This window comes from Aspergillus mulundensis (genome assembly GCF_003369625.1).
Source record: "Aspergillus mulundensis strain DSM 5745 chromosome Unknown scaffold_2, whole genome shotgun sequence".
Lineage (NCBI taxonomy): Eukaryota > Fungi > Ascomycota > Eurotiomycetes > Eurotiales > Aspergillaceae > Aspergillus > Aspergillus mulundensis.
Window position 1 is genome coordinate 3,349,825 of NW_020797890.1, and position 22,219 is coordinate 3,372,043.

General features: G+C 56.2%; 8 protein-coding genes across 8 annotated transcripts; 4 read left to right on the plus strand and 4 right to left on the minus strand.

Annotated features, from left to right (window-relative positions):
* Positions 1 to 457: 457 nt before the first annotated feature.
* DSM5745_03726 (glycoside hydrolase family 43 protein) lies at positions 458 to 2,386 on the minus strand (the record flags this gene model as incomplete). The annotated part of the gene is made up of 4 exons (XM_026745742.1): positions 458 to 718; positions 814 to 1,791; positions 1,866 to 1,970; positions 2,048 to 2,386. The coding sequence occupies 4 exons, from the start codon at positions 2,384 to 2,386 to the stop codon at positions 458 to 460; spliced, it is 1,683 nt and encodes a 560-aa protein (XP_026606608.1).
* A 356-nt stretch (positions 2,387 to 2,742) lies between these two features.
* Positions 2,743 to 4,347, minus strand: DSM5745_03727 (uncharacterized protein; the record flags this gene model as incomplete). The annotated part of the gene is made up of 2 exons (XM_026745743.1): positions 2,743 to 3,861; positions 3,907 to 4,347. The coding sequence occupies 2 exons, from the start codon at positions 4,345 to 4,347 to the stop codon at positions 2,743 to 2,745; spliced, it is 1,560 nt and encodes a 519-aa protein (XP_026606609.1).
* Positions 4,348 to 4,636: 289 nt separating this feature from the next.
* Positions 4,637 to 7,367, plus strand: DSM5745_03728 (glycoside hydrolase family 3 protein; the record flags this gene model as incomplete). Its single annotated transcript, XM_026745744.1, has 3 exons — positions 4,637 to 4,894; positions 4,955 to 5,409; positions 5,456 to 7,367. 3 exons carry the CDS (start codon positions 4,637 to 4,639, stop codon positions 7,365 to 7,367), a joined length of 2,625 nt encoding a protein of 874 aa, XP_026606610.1.
* Positions 7,368 to 7,607: 240 nt separating this feature from the next.
* On the plus strand, positions 7,608 to 10,156 carry DSM5745_03729 (fungal specific transcription factor domain-containing protein; the record flags this gene model as incomplete). Its single annotated transcript, XM_026745745.1, has 7 exons — positions 7,608 to 7,710; positions 7,763 to 7,791; positions 7,859 to 8,503; positions 8,534 to 8,821; positions 8,874 to 9,146; positions 9,220 to 9,999; positions 10,067 to 10,156. 7 exons carry the CDS (start codon positions 7,608 to 7,610, stop codon positions 10,154 to 10,156), a joined length of 2,208 nt encoding a protein of 735 aa, XP_026606611.1.
* Positions 10,157 to 10,423: 267 nt separating this feature from the next.
* DSM5745_03730 (zinc-binding alcohol dehydrogenase family protein) lies at positions 10,424 to 11,446 on the minus strand (the record flags this gene model as incomplete). The annotated part of the gene is made up of 1 exon (XM_026745746.1): positions 10,424 to 11,446. The coding sequence occupies one exon, from the start codon at positions 11,444 to 11,446 to the stop codon at positions 10,424 to 10,426; it is 1,023 nt and encodes a 340-aa protein (XP_026606612.1).
* A 1,177-nt stretch (positions 11,447 to 12,623) lies between these two features.
* Positions 12,624 to 14,633, plus strand: DSM5745_03731 (uncharacterized protein; the record flags this gene model as incomplete). Its single annotated transcript, XM_026745747.1, has 1 exon — positions 12,624 to 14,633. One exon carries the CDS (start codon positions 12,624 to 12,626, stop codon positions 14,631 to 14,633), a length of 2,010 nt encoding a protein of 669 aa, XP_026606613.1.
* Positions 14,634 to 16,443: 1,810 nt separating this feature from the next.
* DSM5745_03732 (uncharacterized protein) lies at positions 16,444 to 19,503 on the minus strand (the record flags this gene model as incomplete). Its single annotated transcript, XM_026745748.1, has 5 exons — positions 16,444 to 17,275; positions 17,415 to 18,103; positions 18,453 to 18,596; positions 18,708 to 19,402; positions 19,458 to 19,503. 5 exons carry the CDS (start codon positions 19,501 to 19,503, stop codon positions 16,444 to 16,446), a joined length of 2,406 nt encoding a protein of 801 aa, XP_026606614.1.
* Positions 19,504 to 19,845: 342 nt separating this feature from the next.
* DSM5745_03733 (uncharacterized protein) lies at positions 19,846 to 21,753 on the plus strand (the record flags this gene model as incomplete). Its single annotated transcript, XM_026745749.1, has 5 exons — positions 19,846 to 20,014; positions 20,072 to 20,301; positions 20,384 to 20,623; positions 20,697 to 20,778; positions 20,822 to 21,753. The coding sequence occupies 5 exons, from the start codon at positions 19,846 to 19,848 to the stop codon at positions 21,751 to 21,753; spliced, it is 1,653 nt and encodes a 550-aa protein (XP_026606615.1).
* Between the last annotated feature and the right edge of the window lie 466 nt (positions 21,754 to 22,219).

A 22,219-nucleotide genomic window follows, 5' to 3' on the forward strand; every position in this document is an offset into this window, starting at 1 on the left:
TCGTCACTCCACGCCATCAAAGAGCAACTGATTAAACAGCTGTCTTATTCAACAGCTATCTTATGCAGTGGGAAGAATATGCTCTACTCCAAGTGTGGCATCTGGCGTTGGATGTGTGTCGAGTGCATCACGAATATCGGGCCTCTTGTGACCTATTGCCCTTATCTGCCGAAATATATATATTAGAATGCAACTCGATTTGTCTGCGCAAGCCTTTGATATTAACATTATTATACTAAATGACTCTAGGCCACTGGCTTAAAAGGCCTTGATACGCAAAGAGTTTCTCTCGTGGAGGTAGAACCTCCGTCGCTACTGGGGGACCGAGTCAGGCCTTATCTGGACATCAAGTCAACGGGATTGTTAGTTACCTTCTGTGATGCATCAGGTTGCGCTTGCCAGGCTGCATTTCTCCTGAAAGACAATTCATTCCCATGCATCTAGTACTCCATCCACATTACACACACCTCCACTCGGCAAACGAAAACACCGCCGGCTGCAAACAGGGCATGCCATACGCCCCCTGCGCATAGATCGCAAAATGCGCCCCTGTATTCGGCGACTCGCGGCCAGGATGCCGCACCGTCAGCGCTGAGCTCGCGATGCCGCCGAGCTTGGTGGGTCTCTCGCCCGGGATGGAGAAAAGGAGCTCGTAGGTGGCTGGGCGGGCGCGGATCAGCAGTTCGAGCGCAGTGGATTTGACCGCGTGCACCGTTTCCTGCGCGAGTTAGCATGACTTACAGTATGAATGGCACCTGCTCTGCCCTGCAGCTGGAGGGCAAGCAGCTAGATGCAGGTGGAAGCAAGACGTACCTCGAACGTATCCCCTTCCCCCGTATACCCGCGGAACCGCACCTCATACCCACCCTCCGCAGCCCTCCGCAGCCCAATCGACGCATACGCAAACTGCGACCACCAGATTGCCGTTCCTGCCTCCTCGAGTGCGTTCTCCGGGGAAAACTGCAGCCCCACGCGCCAGTCCACCGAGAACTCTGTTTGCTTCTGCAGCAGCATGCTCGGCCACTCGGGGTCGTGGATGCGGTATGCGTTGCCGTACAGGCTTAGACACCCGGGCGTCTGGGTGAGCGAGTACTCGCGCTTCAGCGGCGTGCGCAGGGCGTACCAGCCAAGTTGGAGGGTGGGGGAGGAGAAGTCGTCGCGCCAGGAGGTAGGGCGATGCTGCACCGCTGTTGCCTTCTCAGTGGAGGTGGTCGATGTCTGCATCTGCATCTGCATCTCGAGCGAGATGCGTTCTCCCCCATTAACGACAGGCCACCCGTCCCTCCACTCCACCGGCGCAAGGAACGTCTCGCGGCCTAGATGCGAGAGCTCGGCCTTGGCCTCCCCATTCCCGTCCTGGACAACCCTCACGCCCAGGAACACCGCAAACCACTGCTCCCCCGCCTCCACAAAATCGCAATGCCCCGTACACCGTACCTCCCGATCATCGCCATTCCACAGAATCGGGTTCACGCCCTCCGGCGCATCTTCCCACGGCCCAAATGGCCCTACCGTACTCCGCCGAATCCACTGCTGATGGCCCTCGTCAGTACCCCCCTCCGCAGTCGAGAGATAATAGTACCCGTCCTTCTGGAAGATATGCGGCCCCTCAGCAATACCAAGCCCATGCCGCGAAATGCAGTTCCAGCGTGGCGGCGCCAGACACCGCCCACTCGCGAGATCGATCTGAACGGTGAATGTTGCGAGGCCGAGGGCGTGCTTGGAGATCCTCGGGTCGCTGATTTGGTTGACGGCGCTGAGGTATGTCTTGCCGTTTGCGTCGAAGAAGAGCTGCAGTACCATCCATACGTTTTAGCATTGTTTTCTGGTTTCTGCTGGGGGCGTATCAGTGGCAGCAGACGTACATCCTGGTCTATCCCCGGCACATCGAAGTACACAGGCTCAGACCACGAATCCCTTGCCCAGATATCCTCCGTGCTAACGTAGAACCCGCGCGGGATCACGATATCCTGCATATCAACAGACACAATCACAATCCATTAGCCTGGCCCATCTACCCATGACTGCGGAGAAAAGAAAAACCCACCCACTCCTTCGGCCGAAACCGCTGCGTGCACCCCACACTAACATAGAACCTCCCCTTCCCCTTTTCCTTCCCCTGGTCCCCGGCCCCGCGCTGGTACCGGATCGTCGGCGCCCAAACGCCCCCGCTCGGCTCGGTCGTGCGCATATCCAGCTGCGAGCGCCGCGTCAGGACATGGCCGATCAGCGTCCAGTTGAGCAGGTCTGTGCTGTGGTAGATGGGGATGCCCGGGAAGTACTCGAAGGTCGAAGTGACGAGGAAGTAGTCGGCGTCGACGCGCACGATGGAGGGGTCCGGGTTGAAGCCGGGGATTATGGGGTTTTGGAAGGTGAGGGGGGGCATGGTGGTGGTATTGGGAAGACGAAGTGGGTGTGCTTGTGCTTGCGAGCTGGAGGAATGATGACCTTATGATGAGTTGCCGTGTGGGTTAAGTACTCCAAGTCGATTGCGGTGGAGACAAGACAGAGTGTGGGGAGTGGAGTGCAGGTGGACGGGTTCCAAGTGGACGGAGTATTCGCAACCCATACTTGACTAAAAAAGACTGGGCTCGCAATAGAGAGTTCCTAATTGAAGTGTAGGACGTTGAGTTGCGTTTAGAAGCGACAAAACGAGCGAGGGTCAACTGGACCATATGCAATGAAGCTGCATCTTCAGGGTACCCTGGGCGAGTCATCGCCCCAGGTCTACGCATTTGACACTCAATTACAACCCATCTCCCCCTCAGCATCATCCCTCGCTTCCGTGGCTCTGGGAAACCTCCTCGTCGGAAGCCCGTCCCTAAAAGCTCGATCCAGCAATGCAAACGACAGATCCTTTGTCTCGGGAACTTCAAACCACACCCAAACGGCCGCGGTTGCCGTCAATGCCGCCCACACAAACGCCGCCTTGGCGCCCAGATCCGCCTGGTCATTGTTAATCAGGTACGGGGTAATGAAGTTAAACAGCCAGTTCGAGAGCGCGTTGGTAAGCGTGCACAGTGCTTGCGTCTTGGCGCGCAACGCGACCGAGCTGATTTCGCCGCTGATGCTCCACGAGACGGCGCCAATGGTTGGCGCGTAGACCAGCTGCACGAAATTGATCATGATGGCAATGTACAGCATAGCGGACTTGTGCGTGTCGAATATGCCTGCGACGCCGACGGTCAATAAGATCGTAAAGTTGATCAGTGTTCCGGTGAACAGCATCGGCCGTCGCCCGATGTACCCCATTGCAACCCAGGATATGACGTTGCCGAGCAGACCAGCGCCGAATCCTCCTAGCGCGAGCTGGAAGGACAGCTGCACGTTGAACCCGCTAATTCCCAGGAAGTATAGGGCTTGCGCGTACAGTGCGATGCCGCTGAATTGTTGGATCAGGAACATGCTGCAGGCGATGCGGGTGCGGCGCCAGTTCGGGCCGCGGAAGCAGTCCAGGTAGCTCTGCGTCGTTGCAATGGATGTGGCTTCGGCGAGGACCTCCTGGTGGAGATTAGAAACTGCGATGGGGATATCGTATTGCGAGGTGTGCAGGGCTTTTAGGCTCTTGGCGGCTGCGTCAAGCTTGTTCTTGCGCACGAGATAGCGCGGGCTTTCGGGAAGAATGATCAAGAAGAGGATGATTGCTCCTGGGAAAGCCCACTGGGCCGCGAATACCACTTTGTAAGCGGCCGGGGTCATGATAGAGAAGCGCGTGTTGCCGATTCCAATGGCGGCCATTTGACCGGCAGAGATGAAGAAGCTGGTTGTTGCGATGAGCGCAGACCGGATTCGAATCGGAGCCACTTCGGACACGTAGATCGGGCCGGTTGAGAGGAAAAAGCCCATGGCAAAGCCGTTGATCTAGATATGTCAGTGAGAAACTAGATGGAGTGGCGGGTGGAATACGATCTTCCCCGCGAGCAGAACCCCAGCGCTCTCCGAGATATACTGGACAGCCACGCCGACCGCGGACAGGACGGATCCCGCAAGCATTCCCGCCTTCCTCCCCCAGCGGTCGGTGAGCGTGCCGCAGATGACGCCGCCAATAATCATACCGAGAGAGGTCATGGCTGTCCACAGAGCATTCCACTTTGCATCAATCAAGAGTTCGCCTTCGTACTCGTACCCGTAGACCATCTTGAACGCGGGGAGAGCCATGGTAATGGTGTTGACGCCCACATCAAACCCCCAGAGCATGGAGCCGATGCAGCAGCACAGCGAGTAGAAAAGGATCTTGCGAGACTCCCAGAGTACCGTCGTCAGTGGCACTGGGTCCTGGGCGTCTGGCCGAAGAATATCTTCGACATGCTTCTCCACATGTTTGTGGTCTTCGTCGGTAGGGCTCATTGTGAGTGATCAGTTCAGACAGAGTAACTAGGTGTGGTGGATTACCCCAGACGAGCCCTGGTCAACCGTCAATTATATGCCAGATCTTTGCGGGGAGAACCGGGGGTTGCAGATGGCGTGGTCGTCGTCCACTTTACCCCGGATTATCCGAGGGACGCCTCCAAGTGGACGGTCACCCTTTGCCGAGGATGATGACAAGTTGGATGAAGTGGACGGTCACGTCTCTTTATTTTCGAGGCAGCTGCAAGCTTGTGGTTCGTTGTCTTGACCATTTATTTCTCCCTCTACAATGTCGCTTGCTGAGATATCGTCCGCAAATGACGCGCACGTGGTTGCGGTCGCGCATAACGGCAAGCTGGAATCTGAAGTCTGCGCCAATGAGATCTCTGACTCTGAGGCTTCGCAACATGTCGACTCGGACCATGGACGGCTACCATACCCAGAGCTCTTGCAAGCGCTGACACTGGAGGAAAAGGTCGCTCTACTTTCAGGCTCAGACTTTGTGCGCTCCACTGGCATCCCTCGACTGGATATTCCGCCTCTCAAGGTAAGCCACTGCATCCGACGCACCGCTACCAAAATCCATATGCCAATGTTGACCACCCAGATTGTCGACTCAATCAACGGCGTCAAAGGCTCGGACCTCCACCACGGAACCCCCACCGCTGTCTTTCCCAGCTCAACACTATACGGCTCGACATGGAACAACGCGCTGATGGAAGAGCTAGGCGCGTGCCTTGCCCAGCAAGCAAAGCTCAAGTCCGCGCAGGTGATTCTCGGTCCAACGATTAATATCCACCGGGATCCGCGTGGCGGCCGGAACTTCGAGTGCTTCAGTGAGGATCCGCTACTCTCGGGACAGCTGGCGGCAGCGATTGTGCGTGGCATACAGTCACAGGGATTGGCCGCGTGCCCAAAACACTTTGCGTGCAATGAAAGTGAGTTTAAGAGGAGGAGCTATGATGTCGCGGAGGACTATAACGGACGGACGGTGCGCGAAATCTATCTTGCGGCGTTCCAGGAACTGCTAAGAGGCTGTGAGCCGGCGGCTTTGATGATTAGGTGAGTGTTGCCCGTTTTCTGCGGCGGATATACCTGACATGCGCAGCTATAACAAACTAAATGGTGTGCATACGACGGAGAGCCCCTTTCTCAAAGATATGCTGCGCGACGAATGGAAATACAATGGTTGCCTGGTCTCCGACTGGTTCGCGACAAAGTCAACCGCTGCGTCCATGAATGCCGGTCTGGATCTAGAAATGCCTGGGCCGACGGTGTTTCGCGGTCAGAGGCTGATAGATGCAGTGCGAGATGGACTTGTTGAAGAAAAGGCCGTGGACGAAAGTGCTGCACGTGTTCTTGCTCTCGTTGAGGCGGCTAGGAGCAGCGTATCTGGTGCGCCTGAACGCTCTGAGATCCGGCCAGAGACCAATGCTCTCGCCCTGAGGATTGCCTCCGAGGGAATTGTCCTCCTAAAGAGCGATCATTACGTCCTGCCCCTGGATATGCGACGTGCGCCAAAAATAGCCGTGGTCGGAGTACCCGCCACAGAACCCGTTATCAGCGGCGGAGGCAGTGCGAGTGCGCCGCCTCAGTACATTCAACGGCCGCTTGATTGTCTCCGGGAAGCTCACCCTGTGCCATCGCTGATCCAGTATGTTCGGGGTGTCAACACGAACCGGATAGTTCCCACTGTGCCCCTCGCCCAGACGATGTCTCAAACCGGCGAGCCTGGGTTCGATATTGCATACTACAACAGCGGATGCGATGAGCCTGCATATACGGAGAGACAGGCGGTCCCCGTCGTAGCAATGGTCCGCGACTTGAAGCCCGGACTGGAGGAGACGGGTTTCCGGTACGAGATCTCGACAACTATTACGCCCGCCAGCACGGGAGTGCACACCTTGGCGGCACGAGTGACGGGTGCTTTCTTGCTGTTTGTGGACAACGAGCTGGTTGGGTCGCTATCCGAGCAAGCCGAGGTCTCGATGGAAGACTTTCTCTTCGAGCCGGCGCGGCTGGAGCACAGGATTTCCGTGCCGATGGTTGCCGGGAAATCCTACCACGTCCGCCTCGTGACAAATGCTCGAATTCCCAAGGAGAACGACTACGAGCCCACACCCCACGGTGCAGTCCTCTGCTACGAGGAGTATGTCAACGAGCGCGCCAGCATCGCGGAAGCCGTGCAGGCAGCCTCCTCTGCCGACGTGAGCATCATCTTCGCCGGCCGAAACCACGAATACGAGTCCGAGGGGTTTGATCTGGTGTCCAACAGCCTTCCCGACGCACAAGTCAAGCTCATCAAGGCAGTGGCCGCTGTTTCGCACCGGACAGTCCTGGTTCTGAATTGCGGCAACCCAATCAATGTTTCACCGTTTGTCGATGACGTTGATGCAGTTTTGAATGCGCACTTTCCTGGTCAAGAAGGCGGGCAGGCAGTTACCGACATCCTGACCGGAAAGACAAATCCCAGCGGTCGGCTTGCGACGACTTGGCCGAAGCAATTCGACCAGGAACATGTACCGAGTTTCGACCACTTCCCGGCAAGACTGACCGACGATGGATATAAGATTCAATACGCTGAAGGGGTTCAGGTCGGCTATCGGCATCCGGGTGTCGAGCGCACCGCTCAGTGGCAGTTCGGATTCGGGCTGTCATACACCACGTTTGAGTATTCCGAGCTTGTTATTAGCGAGGTGGCGCATGCTAGCATAACTGTCTCAATTGGGGTCAAGAATACGGGCATATACCCCGGCCACGAAGTGGTGCAGGCGTTTGTAGTCCCACCGAAGGCGAACGTCTGGCGGCCTGCGCGCGAACTGAAGGGGTATGCTAAGGTCTGGCTACTTCCCGGGGAGGCGAGAAGAGTCAGTATAGAGCTGCAGAAGAAGGATGCGTTTAGTTACTGGGATGAAGCTATTAAACAGTGGAAGGTGGAGGCGGGGACATACCGGCTAGTGGCAGGACCACTTAGCGAGGCTTGGACTGTGGAGAAAGAAGTGACTTGGTCGGGGAGATAGAATTGAGCCTGTTATAGGGTAATAGTTGATGGAATTCCAGTCTCTTGTGAAGATGATGATGACTTGCGGAGTAATTGCAGCGGAGTGGAGCGATCACGATTGAAATTCTGGAGACCACCCTGGGCTGGAGAGGGAAGGCGGTACCCTCGTAGCGGGCAGAATGGATCCCCGCCACTCTCACCTCTCTCACCTTCCACTTCTCCCATCCACTTCCTCCACTGCCATCCACCCCGGCCCATAATGCAGTCTGCGAAGCGCCATCGCACGTCGGGCACCTTCGATTGCCAATCATGTGGCAAGTCCTTTTCGCGAGTCGAGAACCTCACCCGACACGCCGAGAACCGTACGCTCCTCTAGCTTCTTGCTATTCCGTACTAACGTCTACTCTGCTCCAGACAAACCCAGTGCGAGGTTCTCCTGTGGGGTATGCGCCAAACGCTTCAATCGGAGGTAATCTCGACGTTTTCCCCGGCTAGCAGCTAAGCTCAAAGTTGTCCTTGATCAGTGATGTCCTGAAACGCCATCTGAAACTCCACCGTGCAATCGAGGACCAGCGACCTGCTACAGTCACCGATACAACGTCGCGGGAATCTCCCACGGAACATTCTATAGCCACCCATCGAAATCCAGAGAATGAGATCCCGGTTACTTATACCGACATGCAACCTCCCTGGACAGAGGGCACTGCAAGTCGAAACGATCCCGAATGCTACACCGCTGCTCCATCTGGAGCCCATGACTCTCCACTAAGCCATCAATCTTACCCTCCGCTTCCTGACGGGTGCTACGGTGTATATGGCGAGGGGTCATTCGACGCTGATCTGGCTTGGATTCTGGATATGGCACCACCGGACTGTATGACTACTACCTCCTTGCCGGTCCATGAGTATCCTTCGCACGTTAATGCACTACCAGTGCCTACGGCAGCCGGTGAGAGCGGTAGCAGTACTTCCGTTGAGAACAATGACAACTGGCCTGATGTCGACGGCGATGGCAACCCAGAATCTCTTCGCCCGCAGCAAGCACCGGTACTCCTCGTTCCAGATTCGACCGGTTGGGTTGATGCGCACGAGGTCTTGTCGCCTATGCGCACCCTCGGCGATGGGCCAGCACCGCATTATGCGGTCGATGCTGAGGTCAGAGCACGTATACTGACAGCCCTTCAGGACGAGTCATCGGTACTACATGGTCTGCTTCCACCGGACGAGGCCCAGTTTCCAACTTCTGAAATACTAGAGCACTTTCTCAGACTGTTTTTTGAGCACGTTTATCCCCGTTTTCCAGCTATTCACCAACCTACGTTCGCAACAGCAACCGCGCCGCCGTTTCTACTGTTGGCCATGATGCTTCTGGGATCGAGCCACTCGAGAAGCAACCGTGGGCAGTTCGTAGCAATTTATATCCGTCCCATAGTGACGATGTTCTCCAGGATGCAGGCGCTCAACACCGCATTTGTAAGTTCGGCTTCCTTGACCGGTTCGCTTATCTGCTGACAGCGAAACGCAGCTCCGAGAGACTGATAACATTCTTTCACTTCTCTTTCTCTGTGTTGCAGCCACCTGGTCGGGACATAAATTCGCGTTCGAGTTCGCAGAGGGCGCGCGTGGAATTCTTGTCACCGCGTGCCGCCGCTGCAGGCTTCTGGATTGCCGTCTGAAGCCACTGCCATCCCCTGGCGCCGATGGAGAACCCGTGCGCTTGATGCGCTCCAAACTGCACCAGTCATGGCAGTCCTGGGTTAAATTGGAGCAGCGAAAGAGACTAGGACTTTCCATATACGTAAGCATTTAATCCCTGATGTCCCCGTTTCGTCTTCGGGCATTTGCATTGACACTGGACTGGTACCGGTCAGCTCTTCGACCTTCAATTTCCTGCTCTCTTCCACAACCAACCTTACATCTCCAAAGCCGAGACCGTAAACCTCGTCCTCCCCTGCCACGAGACCTTCTGGGAGGCAAAGTCCGCCGCTGCATGGAAGGTTCTTCTCGGGCCCGCTGAAATACCCCCATCAACGTACTTCATGGTGCCACTCGATACATGTCTCCTATACCCCGCGGTTAAGCGCAAACCACCATACGCGCCTATTGACTCCTTCAGCAAGACGCTGCTTATGTACGCTCTGTTCACGCACATCTTCGAGTGGAGACAGTCGCTGAACCTCGTATCGCACTCGGCCTTTATCCGTGGCTCGGAAGGTACTGGGCCTGGCGAGGGCCTACTCGAGCGGCAGATGTGGCTACGTGATGCGCTAGATGCGTGGATGAGCTCGTACCACACTAACCATAATATCGAAGCTCAAGCGCCAGACCCGGCACTTCTCCTCCACTTTCTCGCGCACATCCATCTGGATATCAACGTTTCAGACCTGCACCTCTTTGCGGGCCGATCGGGACTGAACGAGGACATTCAACTCGCCGAGGATTCGCTTCGCAGATGGTGTCGGAGTGCGGACTCTGCGAGGACGATGCATTACGTCTACGAGATGCTTGGCCTTGCGCACCGAATCATCGAGGCAGAAAATGAACCCCAGTGCGGCTTTGAGATTGCGGTCGCCTTGTTCACGGGCGGGCTCATGTGCTGGATGTATGCAAAACTTGGTGAGAGTGAGCGCGTAGGTCAAGCTACGTCTCAGGTATGCTAATTTCCTACGTCCGACGGATCTTCTTCTACCAGATAATGGTCTAATCCCCGCCGTGCAGATCAACGTGGCAAGCAATGCTCTCGATGAAATTAGTTGCTGGGGGATCTGTTCAAACTTCGCTCAGATCCTGAAGCGGTTTGTTGAGTAGGTGCATCTACTTGAATGGGCAATTTCAACCAAACAACTTGAATGAAAGGTCGGTCGCTTGACTTTGTCTTTCTTGAAAACTACTTCTGCGGCTGGCAAAGGGGCCTTGTGAAAAGAGCTAAGTTATGCCAGGGTGCTATCAGATGAAACCTAGCATTGGAAGTACTGCTCAATTTATTTACCAATTAGGTGCTCTTTGGTTCCAGGGATACAACACTTGCACTGGAAGCTTATCAAAATGACAAAGGTGAGTTGAAGCAAAACGACATCACAGAGAAACCACCACCTTCTGAGCCGAAGTCCCCTTCGCCTGCAGATCTACCGCAACCTGCACACTCTCTAATCCCTTCCCAGCAACCAAAGCAACCGGTGCCGGGATGAACGTCCCCGCCTCTAGAGCCTTGGGCAGGAAGTCCTCGTAGATAGCCTTGCCCACATGGTTATCCTTGATCGTGGTTGCGAACACGCTTTTAACCGTCACCCCCTCGGGCGCCTGGAACCCACCCTTGACCGTGGCCACAAACTTTCCACCCTGGGCCTTGGAGACCACCGCGACGGTAAGAGGGGTCGCCGCGAACCCGACGCAGTCCATTGCGCCGACGAGCGTCTTCCCCTGCAGCGCGGCCAGCAGATCGTCTACAACGCTCGCACTATGGTAGTCGAAGACCTGGGCGGCACCGAGCTTCCTAACGTACTCGAAGTTCCTGGGCGAGGCGGTGCTGAAGACTTCGTACCCAGCCGCGCGGGCTAACTGGATCGCGTTGCTGCCGACGCTGCCGGCTCCGCCCCAGATTAGGAGGACCTGCCCGGTCTCCTGGGGGCGCGGCTCAGTGGGGAGCTGGAGGTTGAGGAACTCCGTTTGGAAGAGACCCGCGGCGGCGGTGGAGAGGCCCAGAGGCAGCACAGCGGCGTCTTCGTATGAGATGTCTCTGGGGAGCTGGGCAGCCATGTTGGTTTGCAGGATGGTGTAGGCTTGGAAAGCGCTGTGCTGAATGCGCTTGGTGGCCAAGCCGACAGCGAGGCCGACCACGCGGTCGCCGGGCTGGAAGCGAGTGACGCTGCGGCCGACCTGCACGACCTCGCCGGCGACGTCTTGGCCCAGGATGGTGGGATAGTTCATGGGCCACCAGGCCTTGGATTGGAGGCTGCCGTCGATCGGGTTAATGGCCACGGCGTGGTTCTTGACGAGGATTTCGTTCTCCTCGGGGGTGTAGGAGGGGGCGTCCTTGACTTGGAAGGGATGGGCCTTGGCTTCGGTCAGCCAGGCGGCGGCGTTTTTGCGGACGGACATTGTAGCTGGTGGTATTCTGATTGAAGTGTGTTCAGGATGAGGCTCGAGAGAGACGAGGTCCGAGGTCTTTATACTTTAATTCTTGACATCTTCGGTCAGATCCAAGGCGCCCCAGCGACGCATCGCTAACTAGGCCCGGCTTAGCTCGAGCTGCACCTGTCATGATGACTTACGAATATCTGCTCTTCCTGGTTAGCCTTGCGCTCTGTCAGCGCTCTCCGCTGGTGTTTGGCGCTCTCTTGCCTGAAGTCCGCGTCGGAGGCTCGGAGATGGAGGCTCGGAGATAACCTCGGAGCCGATTCCCTAATCCCTCCTGGTGCCATCTCGGTCATAACCTGAATGTGTCCGGTTTTACTTAGTCTGCCGCCGGGGACTTCTGTATTATCGCCGGCTTTTGCGAGTCTTGCTTTGTGTAGTGTCTATGCGCACTACATTATCCGTATGGACATGTCAGGGTGCATCTATGTCTCAACTGCCTGCTTTTTTTTCAAACGTGATGTTAGGCTGGTAGAAGAAGGCTGACTCCCAAGCATATACAGTTGGTCATGGAACTGTGTCTACTCGGAGAGTCGGAGTACAGAGCTCAAGCAGTGAACAGTGTCTACCACTAGCTATGCCAGAGCTTATAAATCACGTTAGCCGGCTAGGACAACGATGCCTAAGTCCGAGGGCAACAGCCCCATTTGGAGAATATCCCGAGGGACTCCGATCCAAAGACGATTCCCCAGAGCTGCTCCTATTCCGACCCCCAACCACCTAGGTATGGGCATTAGTGCTCGCAGAGGTGTTTGATCAACCAAGGTGGTGGCTTCGTAGCGCGATGGATCCACGGTTTGTTGTTCTTTGAGCCTGAAACAGAGGCCCGTGACCAGACAAAGCCCTAACCACTTCCTTTGTCGTCTCTTGTTTCGATGGTGCTTCTATATCTGGAACTCACTGCTATCCGATCCTTTGTCTGTGTCAGGATTCTCTCCCGGCTATCCTGGGTGCATTGTTAATGCCTTCATCAGCCTGGATCCTCGACGGTTTCTCACGTCTCAGAAAGGGGTCTGTCTGGCCTATTTTTGTGCAGTGGCAACGCTTTCTATATAACACTAGCCTGGTGCATATTTCACTCGTCATATTCTCAACAATCCGACAATCTCACTCATGAAAGTTCTCGAGTCATTCTGCCACCATGTTCAAAGTCATCATCGCCATTCTCCTGCTGCCTCTGGCACTCACCTCCCCCCTCCTCGCCGCTGTACTCGCACCGATTCAACTGCTCCTACTCTACATCTGGCGCATAATTCAAGGGTTCCTGGGCAACATCATCGCCTTCTGTTTCAACTTCTTCAACTGCAACAAGAAATGCCGCAACAAGCTCATCAAGGACTACAAGAAATACTCATCGGGAAATCTGTTCAGTAACGCATTCGCGATTCCTGCCCTCGTTCTAAAGCAGCTCGGACGTCCAATAACCTGGGTCTTTGGCAGTCTGTACAACGTGGTCGTAGGGGAGCCTATCAACATGTATATCCAACAGGCCACCTCCGACGAGATGGGCACCTATTTTCTGTATCTGGTCATCTTCAGATGTCTCCGTATGATCAAGCACCTTTACAGGGCCTTTAGACACAGCGCGACGCCCGTGCCAGAACGACCGAATGTGCGTCCGACAGACTGCACTGTGATCCTCCCAACCTCCGACCCGCGTCAGAATCCCGATTTCGAAGAGTGTCTGAGCTCATGCCTCGCCAACGCGCCAGGCGCCGTCATCGTCGTGACAAACAGCAGCGCAATGGTCGACGCAGCAAAGCGCATCGTGACCCCCTACGAGCAGCGCTTCCCCTCTATCAAGATCAGCGTCAGGTCCTGCCACTACAAGGACGCCACGAAGCGCCAGCAGCTCGCCTACGCCCTCGGCTACGTCAGGACCAGGATCACCGTCCTCCTCGACGAACACGTCTTCTGGCCCTCCCCGCGGTTCCTCCCGTCCCTCATCGCCCCCTTCGACGACGAAGAGACCAACGTCGGCCTCGTCGGCACAAACAAGCGCGTTCGCCGCAGCGAGTCAGGCTACTCCTTCTGCAATATGCTCGGCGCGCTCGACCTCGAGCGCCAGAACTTCGAACTCCGCTCCACCAACGCCCTGGATACGGGCGTGCTCGCCGTGTCAGCCCTAACCTCCGCGCATCGCTCCGCCGTCGTAACGAACCGCCGCTTCCTATCCGAGTTCGCGAACCAGTGCTATTTCTTCGGTACATTTGACGCAGACGACGGCGACATCGACGCCTTCATCACCCGCTGGACCGTCAAGCAGGGCTTCAGCGTGAAGATCCAGCACTCCGCCGACACGTGCATCGAGACGACCGTCTCGTCAACCCTAACGGGCCTCCTCTCCCAGCTCGTCATGCAAGCACGCAGCAGCTGGCGCAACCGCTGCGCCGCCCTCTTCACAGACCGCCTCTTCCTCGACCAGCCGCTCACCTCGTGGGTGGTCTACCTCCCGTTCCTGTACGCCACGGCCCTCTGCGACATCGCGCAGATATACACCCTCAGCAACAGCAACCTCGGTCTGGAACCGCACGCGCTGACCTACCTAATAAGCGCCATCCTCTTCTCGAAATTCCTCAAGATAGCACCTTACTTCCTTTCCCACCCGCACCATCTCCTCCTGCTCCCGGGATACATCATCTTCACATACCTCCAAAGCCTCCTAAGGGTCTACGCAGCCCTAACATTCTTCCTCACAAGCAGCGGGCCAGATCGCTACGCCGAGGCTGCTTCTGCTTCTGCGCCTGCTTCCCTATCCCCATCCCCACCCACCCGGGCTCTCTCAACCCCCGCTCCCCCCCGCGCAAACGAAATGCAAATCCCCCTCATCGTATCCCCGAGTACATTCCTCCGCCCGCAACCCCGCGATCTGGCGGGCGTTAGCGCCGCGCAGGCGTACGCGTACGAGCGGCACGCGGACCGCGTGGCGAGGGCAGTGCGCGAGGACGCGCCCTCGCCTGTTTCGCCGGGTGTTGTTGCGGCGCACGCGCAGCAAGCGCAGTCGCCGCCGCCGCCGCCGCCGAAGAAGCGTGGGCGGCCGCGGCTTACGCCGAATGCGTCGCCGAGGATGACGCCGAATGCGACGCCTCATGGGTCGCCGGCGCTTGGGGCGAAGAGGGGGCGTGGGAGGCCGAGGAAGAATCCGTTGTAGGACTGGGGGCTAGGGAGGTTCCAATGGATGTGGGGTTTGGGATATATTTGTATATTAGACTCGTGGATTTTTTTTATAGATTTATTGACCTCTTTTTCTTTTCTGTTTCATATCACTTTTTCGATCGCGCGTTTTGCCTTTTCGGTCCTGTTGGGTTAGCAGAATTAGGCCAGGGCTTGTACTTGCTTAGTTCGACGGACAGGGCGGAGCTTCTTCTGCCTCGATCTCGGTGGTGTACAGGTCCTTGACTTAGGTTTGGTGATACGGTATAAATGCCGACTGTATGTGCTTATTGCTAGGAAATATCATTGAGCTACACGGGGCGCTCTTTCCATTAAATGATTATGGTAGTCTTCTATTAGGTCTCGTAGAGACCTACGTGGCAGCTTGCATGTCCTGCTTGTCAGCCTATTCATGAGTCAACCAACTCTATGGTAGCTTGACTCGTTGGTATGGTATATCGTTCGATTGCCGGGAAATCTATGTTTTTTTGGAGTATGTCGAGCCTCATGGTTCTTCTACTGCCTTAGTGGTGCGATAGTTATGGGGACATTCCTGCTGTAAAGGGCCAAATATATATTTCAAGCTCAATCAATCCATCAACAAGGCTTACCGCTGCATATTCTAGCGGCCCTTGAAACCTTCACAGCCCAATTCATAGACTGCCTTTCCGTTAAACCGATAGCACATTAATCTGCCATGAGGACTGATTATCATTTGGGCGAGCGTAAGACAAATGCGCAGATTGGTCCTGTGTCATCGCAGTCGTGGTTGCTTTGCATAGCAGTTAATTTGCGACATAAAGCAGAAGTTAAGACATTTCTTCAACAAGCAGTCGCGTGGTCTAATGGTTATGATTTCCCGTTCACAGCAAGTGAGCATTCCTACCAATGGTAGAATACCGGGAAGGTTCCCGGTTCGATCCCGGGCGCGACTATCTTTTTTTTTTATTTTTGGTCGGACCCCTGTTGGGCCACGATAGAGGGCTTTTGTCTGCGGATCGGATGCGATGGCAGGCAGTACTCTGAACCGATCGGTGTGAGTCCTTCTTTTATCTTTTTATAAGGTAAACTGTCACTGTATGCCCATTATTGCCCCGGTCGCACTGTTCAACAGGTACAGTTGTTAGCCCTAAGTCTTCTCTAGCCCTACATACTACAAACTCCGTACACCCTAGTACCTGTGTCTGACGACTCCATCAACACCTCAAACTGGACAGCACTGAAATTTAACCCAATAGCTAGGTAAAGCTTCTTCCTTCCTCTGATCGTACAGCCACACGATATGATGGTCTCGGACATCCGACGTTATCAGGATCGGCCGTCCGCTATCACTATCACTCCAAGGGTTGTATGCAGCCAAGAACGCATGCATGATACAGCTCTTATCAACGCCACGGTCAGTGTCTGTACGGAGTATATCAATCAAGGTCCCCCAATCGCTCGTGGCTTGCCCAGGCAACAAACGACGGCATAGGATCCCAAGATGGACCGCTCATCCATCCGGTCACGACTGGCCAGCGCAAAGAAGTGCATCCAAACCCGCGATGCCCCAGAAAAGGGCACTGCGTACTTCAACGAGGATCTGCTGCCTACGCCGCCGGGTACGTCATCCTACCCAACGCCATCCTGGGAGTCTTGCACTGCTAATGAGCCGCAGAACACCGAACATGGACAATCCTCCACTTCTTCACCTACTACCTAACAACCACCTTCTCGCCGAGCAGCTACAACCTCGGCGCATCCCTCATAAGCCTCGGCCTGGTACGCCACTCCCCCCCTACCCAAGCTCGTTGCCATACTGATCCTGATCAACTCGCCAGCGCTGGTGGCACTGCCTCCTCGCCGCAGTCCTCGGCTCGCTCATCCTCTCGCTCCTCGTAATCCTCAACTCCCGCGGCGCCACCCGCTACCACATCGGCTACCCAGTGTACATCCGCGCGTCCTCGGGAATCGGCGGGTCGCGCCTCTTCGTGCTCGTGCGCGCCTCCGTCGCAATAATCTACTTCGCCACGCAGTCGTACTACGGCGGCATGATCACGGCCGTGTGTCTGCGCTGCATCTTCGGGGACGCCTGGGTGGATCTGCGAAACACGCTCCCCTTGTCCGCGGGGATCTCCAGCCGCGATCTGCTTGCGTTCTTCGTGTTCTGGATCGTCCAGCTCGGCGTTATGTTTGTGCATCCCACGCTCCTGAGGCATTTGTTTGTCGTCAAGGCTGTGTATACGACTGCTGCGCTGCTCGGGGTTCTTGGGTGGGCGGTGCGGATGAATGGCGGACTCGGCGATTTCGCGTTCGATGGGCAGATGGCACTCCATGGCTCCGCGCTCATCTGGCCCATGATCCAGGCGACCAATAGCGTCATGGGCGCGCTGTGTCCGATCCTCGTCAACCAGCCCGATGTGGCGCGGTATGCGACGCGCCCGGCGCAGGCGACCTGGTCGCAGGGCCTGGGGATCCTGATTAGCAAGGTTCTCGTGATGTTTGTGAGCTGTGCGACGACGAGCGTCACGACGAAGATCCTGGGGCGGAGTTTCTGGAACGTGTGGGATCTGTACGATGAGATTCTGACGCGGTTTTGGGGGGCGCAGGCGCGGGCGGGCATGTTCTTTGCGAGTTTGGTGCGTTCCCCCTCCATCCGAACTATATACCTCTGCCAACTAGGGTTGGGGCATTTGGCGAGGCGAGAGCTAATAAGCACAGGGCATGGTCCTCGCCATCATCGCCACCAACGCCGGCACGAACTCGCTCCCCGTTGGCGCGGACCTCTCGGGGTTATTACCTCGATACATCAATATCGTCCGCGGGCAGGTCCTCTGCGCATTGCTTGCGCCGCTCTGCGTCCCGTGGAAGATCATCTCGTCCGCGCAGTCGTTCCTCACGTTCCTGGGCTCGTATACGGTCTTCCTGATGCCCACGTGCGGGATCATGATCGTCGACTACTGGCTTATCCGGCGCGGGAACTTCCACGTCCCCAGTCTGTATACGAAGGAGCCGGGCACGGTGTATGCTTATTATCACGGCTGGAATGTGCGGGCTATTGCGGCTTGGGCTGGGGGTGTGGCGTTTACGGTGCATGGGATTGCGGGGAGTCTTGGGGATGGCGAGGCTGTGGGGCAGGGGAGCAAGGATATGTATAAGTTGGGGTTTTTGTTGAGTTTTGCGATGGGGTGTGTGTTGTTTTATCTGTTGAATCTTGTTTGGCCAGTGAAGATACTGGAGGAGGGGGATGGGGGGAGGGGACTGCGGTTTGAGGAGATGGCGAGGACGGAGGGCTTCCTGGAGGGCGAGACCGTCGAGGGCATTAGGGCTGGGTTTGCGGGGAGGGTGTTGGTCGGGGAGGAGGAGAAGGGCGTTGGGTACGGGGTTAAGGAGGTTTGATTGTTTTAGTAGTGATCCAGTTGCATCATTACTCTTGGGATTCATGTTCTTAGGGCTTGGGGGCACAGCATGGCCAGGTCGACATTTAGGCTGCAAGCCCATCACAACCCCCTCTCAGTATTAACATATTTCATACCCTGTTTGATAAGACTACTACCCCTCTGATAGCCGACCTTGGAGATAAGGCAGGTACCCTGGTAGTTCGTGATAGTCAATCTTGACCCCAACGGCCAACACCATCTCCACATTACAATCTCATGGCATGTCAACCTTCCTCATGTGGATTCTTCTACTTTGTAAATCTATCTTAACATCCTAGTTCTCAGCCTGCACTCCCTCCATCCACTTCCCATTCGGCCGATACGGAAACTTCTCCCGCATATGCCTCGCAATATCGCGTCTTGTGGTCACCCAAACCCCCTCCTTCTCCGCCACATACAGCATGAACTTCCTCAGCGCCTCGCATCTCCCCGGCTTGCCAATGATCCTCGTGTGCAGCGGGATATTCATCATCTTCCCGCCCTCGCGGTATAACATGTCGAACGTGTTCTTCAGATACTGCTCGTACGACTCCGCCACGGAACTGCCGAAGCCAGGCGACATGTGGAACTTGCCGTCGTTGCAGTCATACTGCCCCAACACATTAGCACCCCGCACACGTCCAAGATAAAGGGCAGGGTCGGGTAGGACATACGTTATACGGAATCAACAACATCCCCTTCCTCTCCCCCTCAGGCTTCGTCCCCTCCCACGGCAAATCCAACCAATACGGCACATCATCATTATAAACCTCACTGCTCCACAGAAACTCCTCGCCCATCTCCTCCCAGATCTCCGGAAACTTCGCATGCGTCTGCGGCGTCCCGCGCCCAAAGTACGCCCCCACCGGCATCTCCCCACTAACCTCCTTCAGCACTTTCAACGTGCGAACAATATACTCCCTCTCCTGCTCCGGCGTATACTCCCAAATATCCAGCCAGCGGTACCCGTGCGCCGCGATCTCGTGGCCGTCTCGCACGAGCGCGCGTGCGAACGCCGGGTTCTTCTGCAGCGCCACGGCAACCGCGTACGTCGTGAAATTCCAGTTGAATTCTTTGAACAGCCGCAGCAGGCGCCAGGAGGCCGACCGCGACCCGTACTCGAAGTCTTGCTCTGCGTTCAGGTACCGTGCGTTTTGCTTGTACCCGCCCGAGGAGCCTTTTTCCCAGAGGTAGGGCTCGGAGTGGGCGTCGCCGTCGAGGATGCTGCGTTCGCCGCCTTCTTCCTGGGTTGAGTTAGTGGGGATATGGGGGGAAGGAGCGGGGAGGTAGGGTACGTAGTTGAGGACGAAGGAGATGGCGATGCGGGCGTTGTTGGGCCACTGTGGGTTGAAGCCTTCTTCGCCGAAGCCTGTGTTGTTTAGTATGGTAGGGTAGGGGCTTGTTATGAGGGATGGGATGCGGACCTTCGAAGTCCCGCGGGATGCTGTATTTCTCTTCGATGACGGGCATTGTGCAGTATGTAGAATTAAAGGTTTACGGGTCTGCAGAGAGGCAAGCCGTGAGAATAACCGTTTATAGGTATCTACCCCAACCCAACGAATCGGTCTCCAACACTTATCAGCATATCAGACCCAGCTATCTCGTATCTCCCTTCTCCAACGGCCGTGTAGAAGTCGGAGCAAGATAGGAGATCCGTCGGAGTGCCGATCCCACCTGCTCGTCTGATAACGATTCAATAAATGATCATGTCTCCAACCCCGCGGCGAGGTGCAATCTCCAAGGTCAGAGAAAGGAAGACAAGCAATTGAACCTGAACCTGAAGCTGAACCTGGGTGTAGGGGTAATGCAACAATGTCCGTCTTCTCCCTCAACATCAAGTCCTCCAACCCCGTCACAATCGAGACCCTCGACACCGTCGCAACCACCCTGGGGATCAAGATCGCCGAGCATGAAAAAGAAGACTACCTCCGTCTCCTCGCAGTATACCACGAGAGCGCCGAGGCCTTGATGAGCCTCCCTGGTGTGCCCTACCCACCAACCATGACCAAGACCAATATACGCTAATCAAGAAATGAAGACTACGTCCCCGAAGTAAACGAAACCCGTTTCCTCCGCAGAAACATCCACTTCCCCCCGGCCTCCGAGAACCCTCTCAACGCATGGGCCTGGAAATGCGAGATCGAGGACCAATCCCCACCTGCAACACCAGGCCTCCTCGCCGGCCGCACACTCGTCCTGAAGGATAACATCGCCGTCAAGGGCGTGCCCATGCTCATGGGGACGGACATGGTGAGCGGGTATACGCCGGTGAGCCTCCCCCTACCCTCCCACTGCCTGCCACTCCGCTCTCCTTCCTGAACGTATATTGCTAAAAATAGACGGAGGGCAGGACACAGACGCAACGGTCGTAACGCGCGCGCTCGAAGCCGGCGCCATCGTGCAAGGCAAAGCCGTCTGCGAGAACCTGTGCCACTCGGCGACGAGTTCCTCTGCGGCCACGGGCTCCGTGCATAACCCGTTCGCGCACGGGTACAGCAGCGGCGGGAGCTCGAGCGGGTGCGGTGCGCTGGTGGCGAGCGGGGCGGTGGATTTGGCGATTGGCGCGGATCAGGGCGGGAGTGTGCGGGTTGTATGGCTCCCTACCCTACCCAGCTTATTTACTTCGTGGAGCTGGAGCGGTGTGAGGCTAATGTGGTTTATAGCCAGCTGGGTGGTGCGGTCTGTACGGGCTGAAGCCTACGTTCGGACTGTTGCCGTATACGGGGTGTGGGTCGAATGAGCCGAGTACGTACATCGATCCCTACCATACCATACTGATCTAGCCCAGGCATCGCCCATGTGCCCTGGGAACTAACATGGTGCAAAGCAAACGACCACCTCGGCCCCATGACCCGCACGCTCCTCGACAACGCCCTCCTCCTGCAAGCAACAGCCGGAACCGACAACATCGACGACCGCTCCTTCGCCGCACCACCCCCCTCCAAGATCCCAGCATACCACGACCTCCTCCTCTCCCTCCCCAACCCAAGATCCCTAACCGGGGTAAAAATCGGCATCATAACCGAAGGAATGACCATGCCGGGCATCGACCCGCGCGTGCTGAAAACAATCACGCACGCAATCTCCCTCTTCTCCACCCTCGGCGCTGACATCTCGCACGTCTCAATCCCAATGCACACCAAAGGCGCCGCAATCTGGACACCGATCTCGAAGTCAGGGAACTTCCACTCGCGCATGAACCGCGCGTTCGGGAGGCGCGGACACGCGCTCACAGACCTAAACACGCTCTTCCACCCGCTGACGCAAGAAAAGTGGGATAAAGCATACGTGTCTACCAAGAATATCTACCTGAACGGGGCATACGCGGAATCGCACTTCCCCGGCATCCTCAGCAAGGCGACGAATCTGTCGCGGAAGTTGCGCGATGAGTATGATGCTGCATTGAAGGAGTGTGATGTGCTTGTCCTGCCGAACACGCCGTACGTCGCGAATAGCCATGTTGATCCGGAGGTTGCGACGCCCCTGCAGATGGTTGCCAAGCAGGTTGGGCTTACGGCGAACACGGCGCCGTTTAATCAGAGTGGGCATCCTGTGCTGGCGATGCCGGTGGGGATGCTGGAGGTTCAGGAAGGGCCGCTGGCGGGCAGGGGGGTCAAGGTGCCGGTTAGCATGCAGGTTGTTGGGCGGTGGTGGGGGGAGAGTGAGGTCTATCGGGTGGCGTATGCGTGGAGTTTGAGCTTTGATTGGAGGGGGATGTAGATGTCAAATGGATTGTATTGATGTTGATGTTGATGTTGGTGTAGTGGTGGTTTTGGTTTTGGGATGTTGTAGGCTGTCGACAGGGTTGGAAGTTGGTCGGTTAGGCCAGTCGGTTAAAGCTAGTCGATTAAGCCATTCAATTAAAGCTAGTCAATCAGAAGCCGAGAGGAAACCAGAAGACCCTCGCTCCAGCCGGATTCCAGCATCGGCAAGGCTGGTTGGGATCAATAGGCATGATCTCCGGGTTGGCATTGGCTTCGCAGAGGACGACGCGGCGGTGGACGGGGCCGTAGGCTGAGGTGACGGGTCGCATTTTGGTATGAGGTTGGTTGATTTCGTCGGTCTTTGGTTGCATTTGACATGAAGTTGATTTGTTTCGTCGGTGTTTGGTTGAATGGTGATGAGTTGGCGCGTGGATCGTAGCTTGATCGATAGTTGAGCGATGAGTTGAGTTCCAAAGATGAGA